General features: G+C 43.7%; 1 protein-coding gene and 1 long non-coding RNA gene across 4 annotated transcripts in view; one reads left to right on the forward strand and one right to left on the reverse strand.

Annotated features, from left to right (window-relative positions):
• The window catches only part of LOC137374649 (transmembrane protein 50B), an 81,316-nt gene that overhangs the window by 14,199 nt on the left and 53,275 nt on the right, over positions 1–13,842 (reverse strand). For 2 of the 3 annotated variants that reach the window (XM_068041101.1, XM_068041102.1), the window contains 2 exons: positions 13,360–13,452; positions 127–184 (listed from right to left, as the gene is read on the reverse strand). In XM_068041101.1, coding sequence (XP_067897202.1) covers positions 127–184; positions 13,360–13,452 — 151 coding nt within the window. The remainder of the gene's footprint in view (positions 1–126; positions 185–13,359; positions 13,453–13,842) is intronic. The other variant, XM_068041103.1, reaches the window with a different exon arrangement.
• Positions 1–13,842, forward strand: part of LOC137374651 (uncharacterized) — a 74,631-nt gene that overhangs the window by 14,143 nt on the left and 46,646 nt on the right. The window lies entirely within an intron of this gene.

The following is a 13,842-nucleotide window of genomic DNA, read 5'->3' on the forward strand; positions in this document are numbered from 1 at the left end:
AGGCTGCAGACCCTTACTAGACAACATTTAATGTACAGTTAGTGTTTTATAAACAGGAACTATTAGGCATTTATCAGAGAAGCCATGCAGTAAATGACCATTTCCTTAATTAAATTACCCACTTACCCAAAAAATATTAATGCATTCTGAAAGAACACAGCCAGGCCCGGATACACATTAACTTCTGCAAGAAAAGAATAGGAATATTAACCAGGGAGACAGGTTTGATTTAGAGCATAGCAGTTTAAATGGGCCAAGATGGCATGGATTTTGTCACCTATTTTAATATGTTCATTTGATTTTAGAGTTCTAGAAACAGTTTGAAACTGTAGATCCTTATTACAGCAGAACAAAAATTAAGCACAAATGCAAAAAGGTGAAAGTAATCTATTTTAACTTAATTTGACTGGCTAAAGGCACTTATAAAGCCTGTTGATATACACACATCAACTAATCATAAAGCAGTAATAGTTTATTTCATAAATCTATAAAAAGAATAATTAAAGTATTATGTGTTGCTTGTTCTATAGTGAAGATTTTACTCCATATGGTACAATTTACATCATATCTCAATCCATCAGTAAACTGAAGAAAATGGATTAACAAGGTTGACATTTAGTTCAACAAGAAATGCTGGAGTCACTCAGCAGGTCTGGCAGCATCTGTGGAAAGAGAAGCAGAGTTAACGTTTCGGGTCAGTGACCCTTCTTCGGAACTGACAAATATTAGAAAAGTCACAGATTATAAACAAGTGAGGTGGGGGTGGGGCAAGAGATAACAAAGGAGAAGGTGCAGATTGGACCAGGCCACATAGCTGACCAAAAGGTCACGGAGCAAAGGCAAACAATATGTTAATGGTGTGTTGAAAGACAAAGCATTAGTCCAGATTAGGTGTGAATACACTGAATATTGAACAGCAGCAAGTGCAAACCTGAAGAAAAACAACCTGAAAAAAACCTGTTTTTAGGTATTCACACCTAATCTGTACTAATGCTTTGTCTTTCAACACAGCATTAACATATTGTTTGCCTTTGCTCCGTGACCTTTTGGTCAGCTATGTGGCCTGGTCCAATCTGCGCCTTCTCCTTTGTTATCTCTTGCCCCACCCCCACCTCACTTGTTTATAATCTGTGACTTTTCTAATATTTGTCAGTTCCGAAGAAGGGTCACTGACCCGAAACGTTAACTCTGCTTCTCTTTCCACAGATGCTGCCAGACCTGCTGAGTGACTCCAGCATTTCTCGTTTTTGTTTCAGATTTCCAGCATCCGCAGTATTTTGCTTTTATTGACATTTAGTTGCTGGGAGTGGAGAAGGGGGCATAAAATTGAGGTGAAAGAATTTTGGAGCTCATCAAAATGAATGGAGCACATGATTTTGCATTTCAGATACAACACAGGCAGTTGCATTCTTCCAGTCAGAATTTTTATTTATACCAACTGTTCCTGTGTTTTCTTAAAATGAGATCATCAATTTAATGTGATTGTGCTGTTGACTCATCTCACAAAGAACTTGAATGAGACTTTTCAAACTGATTCACGCAAGTCTTTATCTTTCACCCACTGTGAATCCTTTCAGATGATTAGTCTGGGCTGTAATCAAATCCTATCCCTCTCAAATGCATATTAGCTGTTAAGCAACTGGACACTGATTTAACACTTTACTCCTGAAAATAGTTGTGCATAGAACTGTAGTACATATAGGGACAGGTGGGGATGTGGTAGGAATATGGGATTAGTGTAGGATTAGTATAAATGGGTGGTTGATGGTCGGCACAGACTTGGTGGGCCGAAGGGCCTGTTTCAGTGCTGTATCTCTAAACTAAACTAAACTAAACTTTCAGATTAGGTAAATTAGGACAAATTAGAATTAGAATTAGAATATTACAGCGCAGTACAGGCCCTTCGGCCCTCGATGTTGCGCCGAGCTGTGAAACCATCTGACCTACACTATTCCATTTTCATCCATGTGTCTATCCAATGTCCACTTAAATGCCCTTAAAGTTGGCGAATCTACTACTGCTGCAGGCAGGGCATTCCACGCCCTTACTACTCTCTGAGTAAAGAAACTACCTCTCACATCTGTCCTATATCTATCACCCCTCAACTTGAAGCTATGTCCCCTCGTGTTTGCCATCACCATCCGAGGAAAAAGACGCTCACTATCCACCCTATCTAACCCTCTGATTATCTTATATGTCTCTATTAAGTCACCTCTCCTCCTCCTTCTCTCCAACGAAAACAACCTCAAGTCCCTCAGCCTTTCCTCGTAAGACCTTCCCTCCATACCAGGCAACATCCTAGTAAATCTCCTCTGCACCCTTTCCATAGCTTCCACATCCTTTCTATAATGCGGTGACCAGAACTGCACGCAATACTCCAGGTGCGGTCTCACCAGAGTCTTGTACAGCTGCAGCATGACCTCGTGGCTCCGAAACTCGACCCCCCTACTAATAAAAGCTAACACACCATATGCCTTCTTGACAGCCCTATTAACCTGGTTAGCAACCTTCAGGGATTTATGCACCTGGACACCAAGATCTCTCTGCTCATCTACACTAACAAGAATCTTCCCATTAGCCCAGTACTCTGCATTCCTGTTACTCCTTCCAAAGTGAATCACCTCACACTTTTCCGCATTAAACTCCATTTGCCATCTCTCAGCCCAGCTCTGCAGCCTATCTATGTCTCTCTGTACCCTACAACATCCTTCGGCACTATCCACAACTCCACCGACCTTAGTGTCATCTGCAAATTTACTAACCCACCCTTCTACACCCTCTTCCAGGTCATTTATAAAAATGACAAACAGCAATGGCCCCAAAACAGATCCTTGCGGTACACCACTAGTAACTAAACTCCAGGATGAACATTTGCCATCAACCACCACCCTCTGTCTTCTTTCAGCTAGCCAATTTCTGATCCAAAGCTCTAAATCACCTTCAACCCCATACTTCCGTATTTTCTGCAATAGCTCCGATTGTCTACATCTTTGCTCCCTAAATCTAAAGAATACAGACTTGAGCATATCTGACCTACAAATGACTTGGCCATCCTTCACTAAATCTGACATCAAGTTTTACTCTCCTCCACCAAAGCCACCTATTAGTCTCAGATGATCCTGGACAACAAATCTAGTCTCCTTTTTTGCCCACTACCATCCACCTCCTTAAACTCCTCTCTCCTCTAACAGCAACTGTGAGGAGCTCATGGATCACTTAGTCACCAGGATAGGCCACCCATTCCACAGCCTCTGTTCTGTCTCCCCTACTCTCAAGCCAAACCTCCCCCCACATGACCCCTACCCCCCAGCACTGAACCATCTCCCGGGTTTTCCTATTTCACACCAGGTCCTCTCCAAGCTCATTTTGCCAAAGACCTACTTAGTGCTCCCTTGATTCCCTTTGAATTGCTGACTACTCAATTTACTTTACCCGTCCCTATGCTGACTGATATTATAAATGATTCCTGATAACCTCTCAGGTACTGTCCCCTTCCTTTTCAAAACCACAATCAATACCTCCCTCCTCAAAAGAAAAACACCCTCATCCGCTCTATGCTTGCAAACTATCACCCTGACTCTGGTCTCTCTTTCTGCTCCAAAATCCTTGAACATGATGTCACCTCCCAAATGCGTACCCATCTCCCCACAACTCTGTTTTAAGACCTTCAAAATTGGGTTCCCACAGTACTTAAAAAGGTCCTAAATAAATAACATGCTGTGACTTTGACCATGGTGCATGATCCCTCCTCGACCTCACTGCAGCCTATGACACACTATCATCCTCTGCCAATGCTTTTCCAATCTTGAGTTCTGTGGACTACTTTTACTTGGGTCCAATCTTAATTTACCTGATCATAGCCAAAACATCTCTAGCAATAGCTTCTCTTCTCACCCCAGCACCAGCACCTCAGGAATCCATCCTTGGCTCCCTCCACATTCTCATCTACATGTTGCTTACTGCTGACCATTACATTGTAGGATTTTCTTGGCCATCTTTCCACAAAACATTTTGGGTAAGAGCTAATGTTGTACTTGAAAAGCAATATACATTCTCACCAGTTCTTTTTTTTTTTTAAAAAAGAGTACGTACCCAAAGGGTGGCTAATATGCTTAAAAGATGTTTTTCTCTACAAAGCAAATAATAATAATTTGGTAGCTTTTCCAGGGTAATGGGAAAACACCCATTATGTTGAAAATCATTTGATCTTTCTCTGAACTGAGGGTTAAGGAGAGTAGTATGGATTTTGGAAAGATGACATGGCACAGGCAGACACAACAAAAGGCTGTGAAAGGCAGGAAACTGCAGGAAGAGGAGGTTCTATCGTGGAGTACAGTTCAGAATTCAAAGGCGGTATTCTGTTCAAATTAAGAAAGCAACTCCCTGTTTGTGGGTTATGTTATTATGTAAAGATAAGTTTTATTAATCTGATTTTAAACTGCTGCTCTGCACATTTACTTTAAAGTGAAATAAAGATGCAAAACAGTTAAAATCAAATCTCATCTTACCTATTGTAACCTCCTTCAAAGCTGCAAAAAGGCCACCTCCCCCCAACCCAAATTCTCTATGGCTGTGACTTTGGCCTCTTGTGCAGCTCTCCCTTTCCCATCCCTCCCACCCCCAACAGCCCCCGACCACCACTAACTCAATTAATGACTGTGCCAGGCCCCATGTTCTGGAATTCTCTCCCTAAATCTCTCTCCATCGTTGTTCTTAAAGACCCTCCTTAAACCACACCTCTTTAACCAAGTTTTTGATCACCTCTCCTATCAATTCCTTCCATGACATCCATTTCTTTACCTGATATATTTGTAAAGCGCCTTGTAAATGTTTGTGTTACATATTTAAGAATTGTTGTTACTGACTACAGATAACAAAAAAGTTAGCAATTCATGTACAAAAACAAAAGGAAGAGACAACATTGAATTAGTTATGACACAATGAGTTTATATTACTGTTGTGTGTTTGACCAAAGTTACAGTGGAGTAATGGTGGAATTAATCAACTATAAAATGATTTTAATAGCTTCAGTCCACTTATTCAAAAACAACTGCATTTCCAATGTCACGCCAACTTGCTTTGTTGAATGATAATTTTCTTTAATCCACTGGCTGGAGATTTGAATTTATATTTTTTTGAAGAAATGTTAAAAGAACAGATTAAAAAAAGGATGACTTTGCTGGCAGCTTAGGACGGTCGCCTAATTTGCAACACTGTATCCTACACGGCAAGGCTTGTGAGGAGGGAGATGAAATATCTGCTCATTCCCCAGCAAGAACCAAGACCCAGGAAGTTTAAGGGAACTACCTGTTCATTTTAGCAAGAGAGAAATACTGCTAACTGCTATGTTTGAATCACTGACTGATGTGTGACAAGCCCCTCCCCATTGGTGGTTTTAAGCTCATTGTCTTTCTGCACCAGAGGAAAAGCTTCTGGACTCTGACATGTGCAGACCCAAGTACGGGTATCTCTCTCTCCCTCTTTCATCTCAGCTTACAAACTTCGAACTCTGCCTGTTGACTGACCACCTTTACATACTACAGCTACAACCAGAAATCCCGTTGAAGGAAATCATCTGCTTCGCTGTCTCCAAGAGACCTAACTAACCAGTCATCTACCTCTTCAAACTAAAAGCCTCAGGACCACTAACTTCAGCTAGAAGCCAGCCGAATCCCCAAACCCCACAGACTGTATACCCCTTTTTTCTATAGACTCTGACTCAACCAATCTACTTTTCCCCATTCTGTTACCTATTTGTGTGTGTGTGAAAGATGGCGAGTAGTTTATTATTTTCATTAGTTCGGTTTAGGTTTAATAAAGTTAACCTCTTTCTTTGTTTACTTACTTGCTGTGATCATTACAAGAACCAATCAGACAAGTTTTCTTGAGTTAACAAACACCTACTGAATTGGCCAGTGCATCCACTTTAAGCAAGAATTAAACCTGCTATGGTCAAACAAGGAGAGGGAAAAGAGGGAAGCCCTTCGACCCCTCCTCACTTGACCATAACAGAAATTTGGGGGCTCATGTCTGGGATCAAACTGAAAGACAAATGGGAAATTGGATGCAGGAAACCAAACTGATCCCTAGCAATAACTTAGAAACTTAAATATAGGTTTTCATGTGGTTTTCAGTGCTAAAGTACCAAAATGTCCACATTCAAGGCCAGTGCCTTCCTAGAACAGAGTGAAGTAACTTGGGCCAGGTTAAAATTCCTATCTGTTGAAGAGTTAAGGAATGTAGCTGGGCAGTTAGAGATTACTATCCGTCCAAAAGCTAGGAAGCCTGAAATCCTAAAACTTGTGGCCAACCATTTTAAAATTGACACTGTAGAACTGGAGACAGGCATAGAATCTGAAACAGACAAAGTAACATTAGTAAGATACGAGAACAGAGGAGATTAGAATTCGAATTTCAGGAAAGAGAGAGAGAGAGCTTTCCAGAGGGAGAGAGAGGAGAGAGAGGAGAGAGAGTGCATCAAGAAAGGGAAAACAGGAGGAAAGGGAAAAAGAGCTCTCTAGAAGGAAGAAATGGAGTTGAAGCAGCTCTAGCTAACTATGGGAAGATCCAATACAACAGTGAAGGCACCGCAAGTGAGGGTGTTACCCCTAGCTCAGGACCAGCTGCTGAGCTCTTAAAGTTTTCCCAGTTGATACCAAAGTTCAATGAGGGGGATGTGGAAGAATTTTTCATCTCTTTTGAAAAGCTTGCAGAACAGTTGAAGTGGCCAGCAGACAGCTGGATACTGTTACTGCAGAGCAAACTGACAGGAAAAGCCCATGAGGTTTATTCACTGTTGCCTGATGGAAGTTCATCAGACTACGAGATGACTAAAAATGCTATACTGGATGCACATGAGATAATACCAGAGGTGTACCGCCAAAAAGTCCAAACAATCCGAAAGCAGCCTGAACTAACTTACCTAGAGTTTGAAAGAGTTAAACAGCTTGCTTTCAACCAATAAATACAGGCACTTAAGATAGAATCCACCTATGGAAACCTCAGAGGTGTGATCCTCCTCGAGGAGTTCAAAAACTCGCTTCCCCCTTCCATAAGAAACTACACGGAGGAACAAAAGGTTCCTAGAGCCAGGCAGGCAGCAATCCTGGCTGATTATTATACACTTATTCACAAGTCCTTGCCCCAAGGGAAATCTTTCCCTGGTCACCTCCAAAAACCTGAAAAGAATAGAAGGTGGAAGGGTGATAGGAGGATGAACAACCATGAGCGAGAACAGAGAGCTGGAAACACAGAGGACCCTCCTCAAGACAAAAAAGGGAGGTGCTGAGAACAGGAGTGATGCCCGAAAGCCTGTATGTTTCCATTGCAACAAGGCAAGTCACCTTTGTGCTGACTGCTGGAAGTTACAGGGAAAACCCATAGGTTTAGTCGGGGTACACCAGACCAGTGAGGGAAAAAGGGCTCTGATGGAAAGCACAGGAGGCCAGACTGTGGCTTTAACTGCAGCAGTAAAACCTAGCAAACCTACCGCTGAGAGTGCCAGAAAACTTAAAATCCCTGAGAGTTACCAGGATTGTGTGTTCAGTGGAAAAGTGACCCCATGCCCTTCGAGTGAGGCGAGTAAGTCATACTTAGGGATACAGGGGCCACCCAATCCCTTCTGCTGGGAAGGGGCATGACCTTCCCCCCACCACCCCCACCCCCCCACCTCCAGCGAGTGCAATGAATGGAACAGTGCTAGTAAGCGGTATCGGAGGAAAGTATATCCCATACCTTTATACCGGATCTCAAGTGCAACCTTGTTTCAGGACCGGTAACTGTGGGGATTGTCCCTCGTTTAGCTGTGGATGGTGTCAACCTGCTCCCGGGTAATAATCTGGCAGGGACAAAACTGGTAGCTTCCCCAATGGTTTGAGATACTGCAAGAGGTCGGGGAGACAGAGCAGTTACAGGAAAAAGTTCCTGGCATCTTTCCTGACTGCGTAGCGACCCAGTCCATGGCCAAACAAGCTCCGTCAGAGGAGGGTGAACTGGCACTGCAGATGGATGACCCTACTGTTTGGTTATCTGAAACCTTCTTTGGGAAGTTAGAGGACCCAAAGGATAGGTTAAACAGGTCTTCCTTGGTCGAGGCTCAGCATACTACCCCAGCATTGAAGTTAGCACAGACTGCCCAAACTGAAGCTGAAGCAGAGGGAGTTCCAGAGTTGTCGTCTTCTTTGGCCTCCTTGTCTCGAGAGACAATGGGTAAGCACCTGGAGGTGGTCAGTGGTTTGTGCAGCAGCGCCTGGAGTGGTTATAAAGGCCAATTCTAGAGTGACAGACTCTTCCACAGGTGCTGCAGATAAAATTGGTTGTCGGGGCTGTTACACAGTTGGCTCTCTCCTTGCGCTTCTGTCTTTTTTCCTGCCAACTGCTAAGTCTCTTCGACTCGCCACGCTTTAGCCCCGCCTTTATGGCTGCCCGCCAGCTCTGGCGATCACTGGCAACTGACTCCCACAACTTGTGATCAATGTCACAGGACTTTATGTCGCGTTTGCAGACGTCTTTGAAGCGGAGCCATGGACAGCCGTTGGTTCTGGTACCAGTGCTAAGCTCGCTGTACAATGTGTCCTTGGGGATCCTGCCATCTTCCATGCGGCTCACATGGCCAAGCCATCGCAGGCGCCGCTGGCTTAGTAGGGTGTATATGCTGGGGATGTTGGCCGCCTCGAGGACTTCTGTGTTGGAGATACGGTCCTGCCACCTGATGCCAAGGATTCTCCGGAGGCAGCGAAGATGGAATGAATTGAGACGTCGCTCTTGGCTGACGTCGTTGTCCAGGCCTCGCTGCCATAGAGCAAGCTACTGAGGACACAGGCTTGATACACTTGGACTTTTGTGTTCTGTGTCAGTGCGCCACTTTCCCACACTCTCTTGGCCAGTCTGGACATAGCAGAGGAAGCCTTTTCCATGCGCTTGTTTAATTCTGCATCGAGAGACAGGTTACTGGTGATAGTTGAGCCTGGGTAGGTGAACTCTTGAACCACTTCCAGAGTGTGGTCGCCGATATTGATAGATGGGGCATTTCTGACGTCCTGTCTAATGATGTTCGTTTCTTGAGGCTGATGGTTAGGCCAAATTCATTGCAGGCAGCCGCAAACCTGTCGATGAGTCTCTGCAGACACTCTTCAGTGTGAGATGTTAATGCAGCATCGTCAGCAAAGAGGAGTTCCCTGATGAGGACTTTCCGTACTTTGGTCTTCGCTTTTGGATGGGCAAGGTTGAACAATCTGCCACCTGATCTTGTGTGGAGGAAAATTCCTCCTTCTGAGGACTTGAATGCATGTGAGAGCAGCAGGGAGAAGATGGTCCCAAACAGTGTAGGTACGAGAAGACAGCCCTGTTTCACGCCACTCAGGATTGGAAAGGGGTCTGATGAGTTCCAGCGTGCTACCATTTAAAGGATGAGGTGCTGATGAGGAAGTGAAGAGCTCCTCACAGACCTGCAGATGAAGCGTGGACAGTGGATCACCAGGTAGTGGTGCCGCCGTGGTACCGTGGGGAAGTAATGAGAATAGCCCACAAGATTCCAATGGCTGGACAAGTCAGCATCAGAAAAACCAAGCCCACATAAGGCAACATTTTCACTGGCCACAACTCCACCAGGATGTGGTGGAGTTTTGTAAGACTTGCCACACATGCCAAGTTATAGGGAAGCCTCAACCTGCAATAAAACCTGCACCCCTAATTCCGATACTTTTGGGGAACGGTTCAGCAGCGAGCTGGTAGATTGTGTGGGGCCCCTGCCGAAAACAAAAGGGGGCTACCAGCATCTTCTCACCATTATGGATGTGGCTACCCGATTTCCAGAGGCTGTCCCTCTAAGAACTATCGCTGTCAAGGTAGTGGTGCAGAGTCTAACCCAATTCTTCGTTCAATATGGGCTGCCTGCTGAGATCCAGTTGGATCAGGGCACAAATTTTATGTCCACTATTTTTCAAAAGGTCGTGGATAATCTGGGCATAACCCAGCTAAAGTCCTCAGCCTACCACCCACAATTACAAGGGGATTTGGAGCAGTATCACCGGACCCCAAAGACAATGATCAGAGCATACTGCTATGAGTACCCCAATGACTGGGACAAAGGACTGGGATGTCTTCTGTTTTCTACCAGGGACTCACCCAATGAGTCCACTGGCTTTAGTCCCTTTGAATTAGTTTATGTATACGAGGTGAGAGGTTTTCTAAAACTAATCAAGGAGAGGTTTTTGGGACACAGAGACGAATCTTCCCTGTTAGACTATATCTCCATGTTCTGAGAACGGCTCATGAGAGCCTGTGCAGTGGCTCAGGAACACCTGAAAACCTCCCAGAAAGCTATGAAAAGGCAGGCGGATAAACATACCAATGTCACAACATTTCAGCCCAGACCATGTGTTAGTGCTATTACCAATGCAGGGAGAACCATTGAAAGCCTGGTTCAGTGGCCCGTACAGAGTAGCAAAGAGAATTAGCAAGGTTAATTACATAATTGACAACCCAGATCGTAGGAAAAAGCAAAGCCTGTGCCACATTATATTATGTTATGTTAAAACAGTATCACAGCCAGGAAGGGGACAAACAAGCACAAGTCTGTAAGGCAGTCAGGAAAGAGGAGGGTGAAAGAAACAGTGAGGGCGAGTTAGAGGGAGGCCAGGAGGAGTCCCAAACCGAACCCCCTACTGTTTGGTTAGGTAACACTGAAATGTGAGGGAAATTAGACACCGTACTCTCCTATTAAAATGGAGAAAGGAGACTTAACAAGGCTGCTCACAGCGTTGAAAGGGATCTGCAGGGACAAACCAGGGTGCACAACACTAACCCGACACAATATGGATGTTGGAGAGACGCCTCCCATAAAACAAAATCCCTATCACCTAAGTCCCAGGAAACTGATCCAGGTTTGGGAGGAAATTCAAACTGAAGACCAAGAAATTAAAGATTTAAATTCTGCAGGGAGACACAGAAAAGCTCATAAGCCAAAGGAAAACCTGAAGCCCAAAAAGGACTTTGTGGCAAATTTGGAGGGTGGTGATGACTGCAAGTCAAGTATCCTGAGGAGGAATTGTGAGCCAGGCCGGATGTGATGGAACAGGAAGAGATGCAGGACAAAATTGATAAAGTGGTCTCAAGCCGCAAGGGGAAAAAAAAAATCCAGCACTGGGTTTAAGTACAAAATGAAGGCAGGCTTCAAGCTTTGCCTGACAAAGTATCTTATGATATTATGGTGCCATTTGGCCCACTTGCATTTATGCCAGGACAGCTAATCCACAGAAATAAAGTCACCATTTTGCTAGGTGACAATTGGTTTGCAAAGTTCTCTGCAAGGCAAGCTGTTGGCCTGGTGGAGCACAGAAAAAAAAAAATGTACAAAAAGCACTTGATGATCTTCACAAAGTTATGAACAACTTTGAATCCAGGGTTGAGTTCACTGATATAGTGAAACTGGAAAAGGAAGATATTGTAGAAATACATGAGGAAATTCAGTATATGCTGGAGCACAAGCTGACTGAGCCCAGTCAGAGCAGCTGAGTTCCCCAGTTGTATTCTTTACCAAACCCGGATAGAAAAAAATTAAACCAGCGCTTGGCTACGACAGTGAGACTGATCAGTGCATGTGTGCAGTTTCTTTAATTTGTGACCTCACAATGAAATGTTCCTGTTATCACATTTCATTTCGCGTGCTGGGGAAGTGTCATGCCAACTTGCTTTGTTGAATGATAATCTTCTTGAATCCACTGACTGGAGATCTGAATTTATATACTTTTTTTAAAGAAATTTAAACAGAACAGATAAAAAAGGATGACTCTGCTGGCAGCTTAGAATGTCACCTAATTTGCAACACTGTATCCTACATTGCAAGGCTTGTGAGGAGGGAGACAAAATGTCTGCTCATTCCCCAGCAAGAACCAAGACCCAGGAAGTTTAAGGGAACTACTTATTCTTTTTAGCAAGAGGAAAATACTGCTAACTACTAGGTTTGAATCACTGAGCGACTGTCATGTCACAAGCCCCTCCCCACCTTCGGTTTTAAGCTTGTGTCTTTCTGCAGCAGAGGATAAGCTTCTGGACTTTGACATGTACAGACCCAAATGGGGGTTTCACTCTCTCTCCACTTCAGCTTACAAACTTCGAACTCTGCCTGTTGACTGACTACCTTTGCATACTCCGGCTACAATCAGAAATCCCGCTGGAGGAAATCACCCGCATCTCTATCTCCATGAGACCTACCGAACCAGCCATCGACCTCTTCAAACAAAACGCCTCAGGATCACTGAATTCAGCTAGAAGCCAGCTGAATCACCAAACCCTACAGACAGTATACCCTTTTTTAATTGGGCTCTAACTCAACCAATCTACCTTTCCCTAATCTGTAACCCATTTGTGTATGTGAAAGTTGGCGTGCAGTTTATTATTTTCATTAACCTCTTTCTTTGTTAGCTCAAGAAAACCTGATCGATTGGTTATTGTTATGACCACAGCAAGTACGTAATCAAAATCCTACTGAATTGGCCAGTACATCCAATTTAAGAAAGAATCAAACAAAGAGAGGGAAAAGAGGGAAGCCCTTCAACCTCTCCGCACTTGACCGTAACAAATACGTTCCTTTCTCATGTTTTTTCCCCGCTCCCACCGTGTAATTCTTTTTCCTCACTTTTCTGACTTCTCATGGCACATACATTTCTGAGGCAGGATGGTTTCCTGCTTTCAAATAGTACACTAGAGAAAGTACCCAAGAACCAGGCAACTTTGGATGGTATCCCCTTCCATAAGCCCATATTCACCAAGAAAAGGTATACTTTTTTAAATTGAAGAGAATGATTAGGAAAACTTTCTTTATGCAAGGATCTGTTAGAACCACAAAGTGATTTGTCACAGGGAACAGTTGAGGCAGATAGAATCAAGTCTTTTAAAGAGAATAATACATAAAATTTGAAGCAGTGGAAGATATAGGACTATAGGGATACTGTAGGGCAGTAAGATCAATTTTGATTTGCTTTAACAAACAGCTTGCACAGAAATGATAGGCCAAGTGGACTCATTCTGTACTTTAAACTTCAATGGCTTCTGTTGAAGGCCCAGAGGAGATTGGAATGCATATCAGAATAAAAGAAGCCCATTATCTTAACATCCTGAGGGAATGGGATTTATACAACAAAGCACTGCAGTGACATTATACTTCTCAATGTTTTTCATCCATCCAATAACCTGATCTGATTGAATCGGGCCGACCTTCATTTAAACCAAACCCTTTAACAAAAATAAAGGTGCATACAGAACCCCCAGCTAACCTTAGACAATTGCTTGGGCGTCATAATACTTTTTTTTTAGTAAGTTGGAGATCATTTATGTGACCATTTAAAAGATACTACTTACTAGGTACAACATACGCCCCAAATAGGATCCACATGGAAGCTATGAGAGATCCAAACATTAGCATGAAGCCAATAAAAAGCCAGACTCTTGCACCTGTGAAAGAACACAAAAATGTTAATGCACAAGTAAATGCACGCTTTGAGATCCTGTACCAAAAGGGGGGAAAAACTTTTCCAAAACTGTACTTGCATCTGCTCAGTTTAGTAAATTATACAAACAACCTTTTCATTCAATTGGTGTTGATGACTTCCTTAATAGTGGGGAAGTTTTGGACAGATAAGTGGTAACAGAAGTGTTATATTTCTATGCTGAGGGTGGGGAGAGGGAAGAGCACCATAGGAGGTGCTTCAGTCAGACTGAGAGCCACTCTTCCTTCTCTGATGACAGGCAGACACAGAGGGGGAGCAGACCGAGAGTGAGACATGCGCACAGTGGTAGAGTGGAATAGACACATACAAAGACCCCCCCTCTCCACACACGCAC

Source organism: Heterodontus francisci, chromosome 10 (assembly GCF_036365525.1).
Source record: "Heterodontus francisci isolate sHetFra1 chromosome 10, sHetFra1.hap1, whole genome shotgun sequence".
NCBI classification, from domain to species: domain Eukaryota; kingdom Metazoa; phylum Chordata; class Chondrichthyes; order Heterodontiformes; family Heterodontidae; genus Heterodontus; species Heterodontus francisci.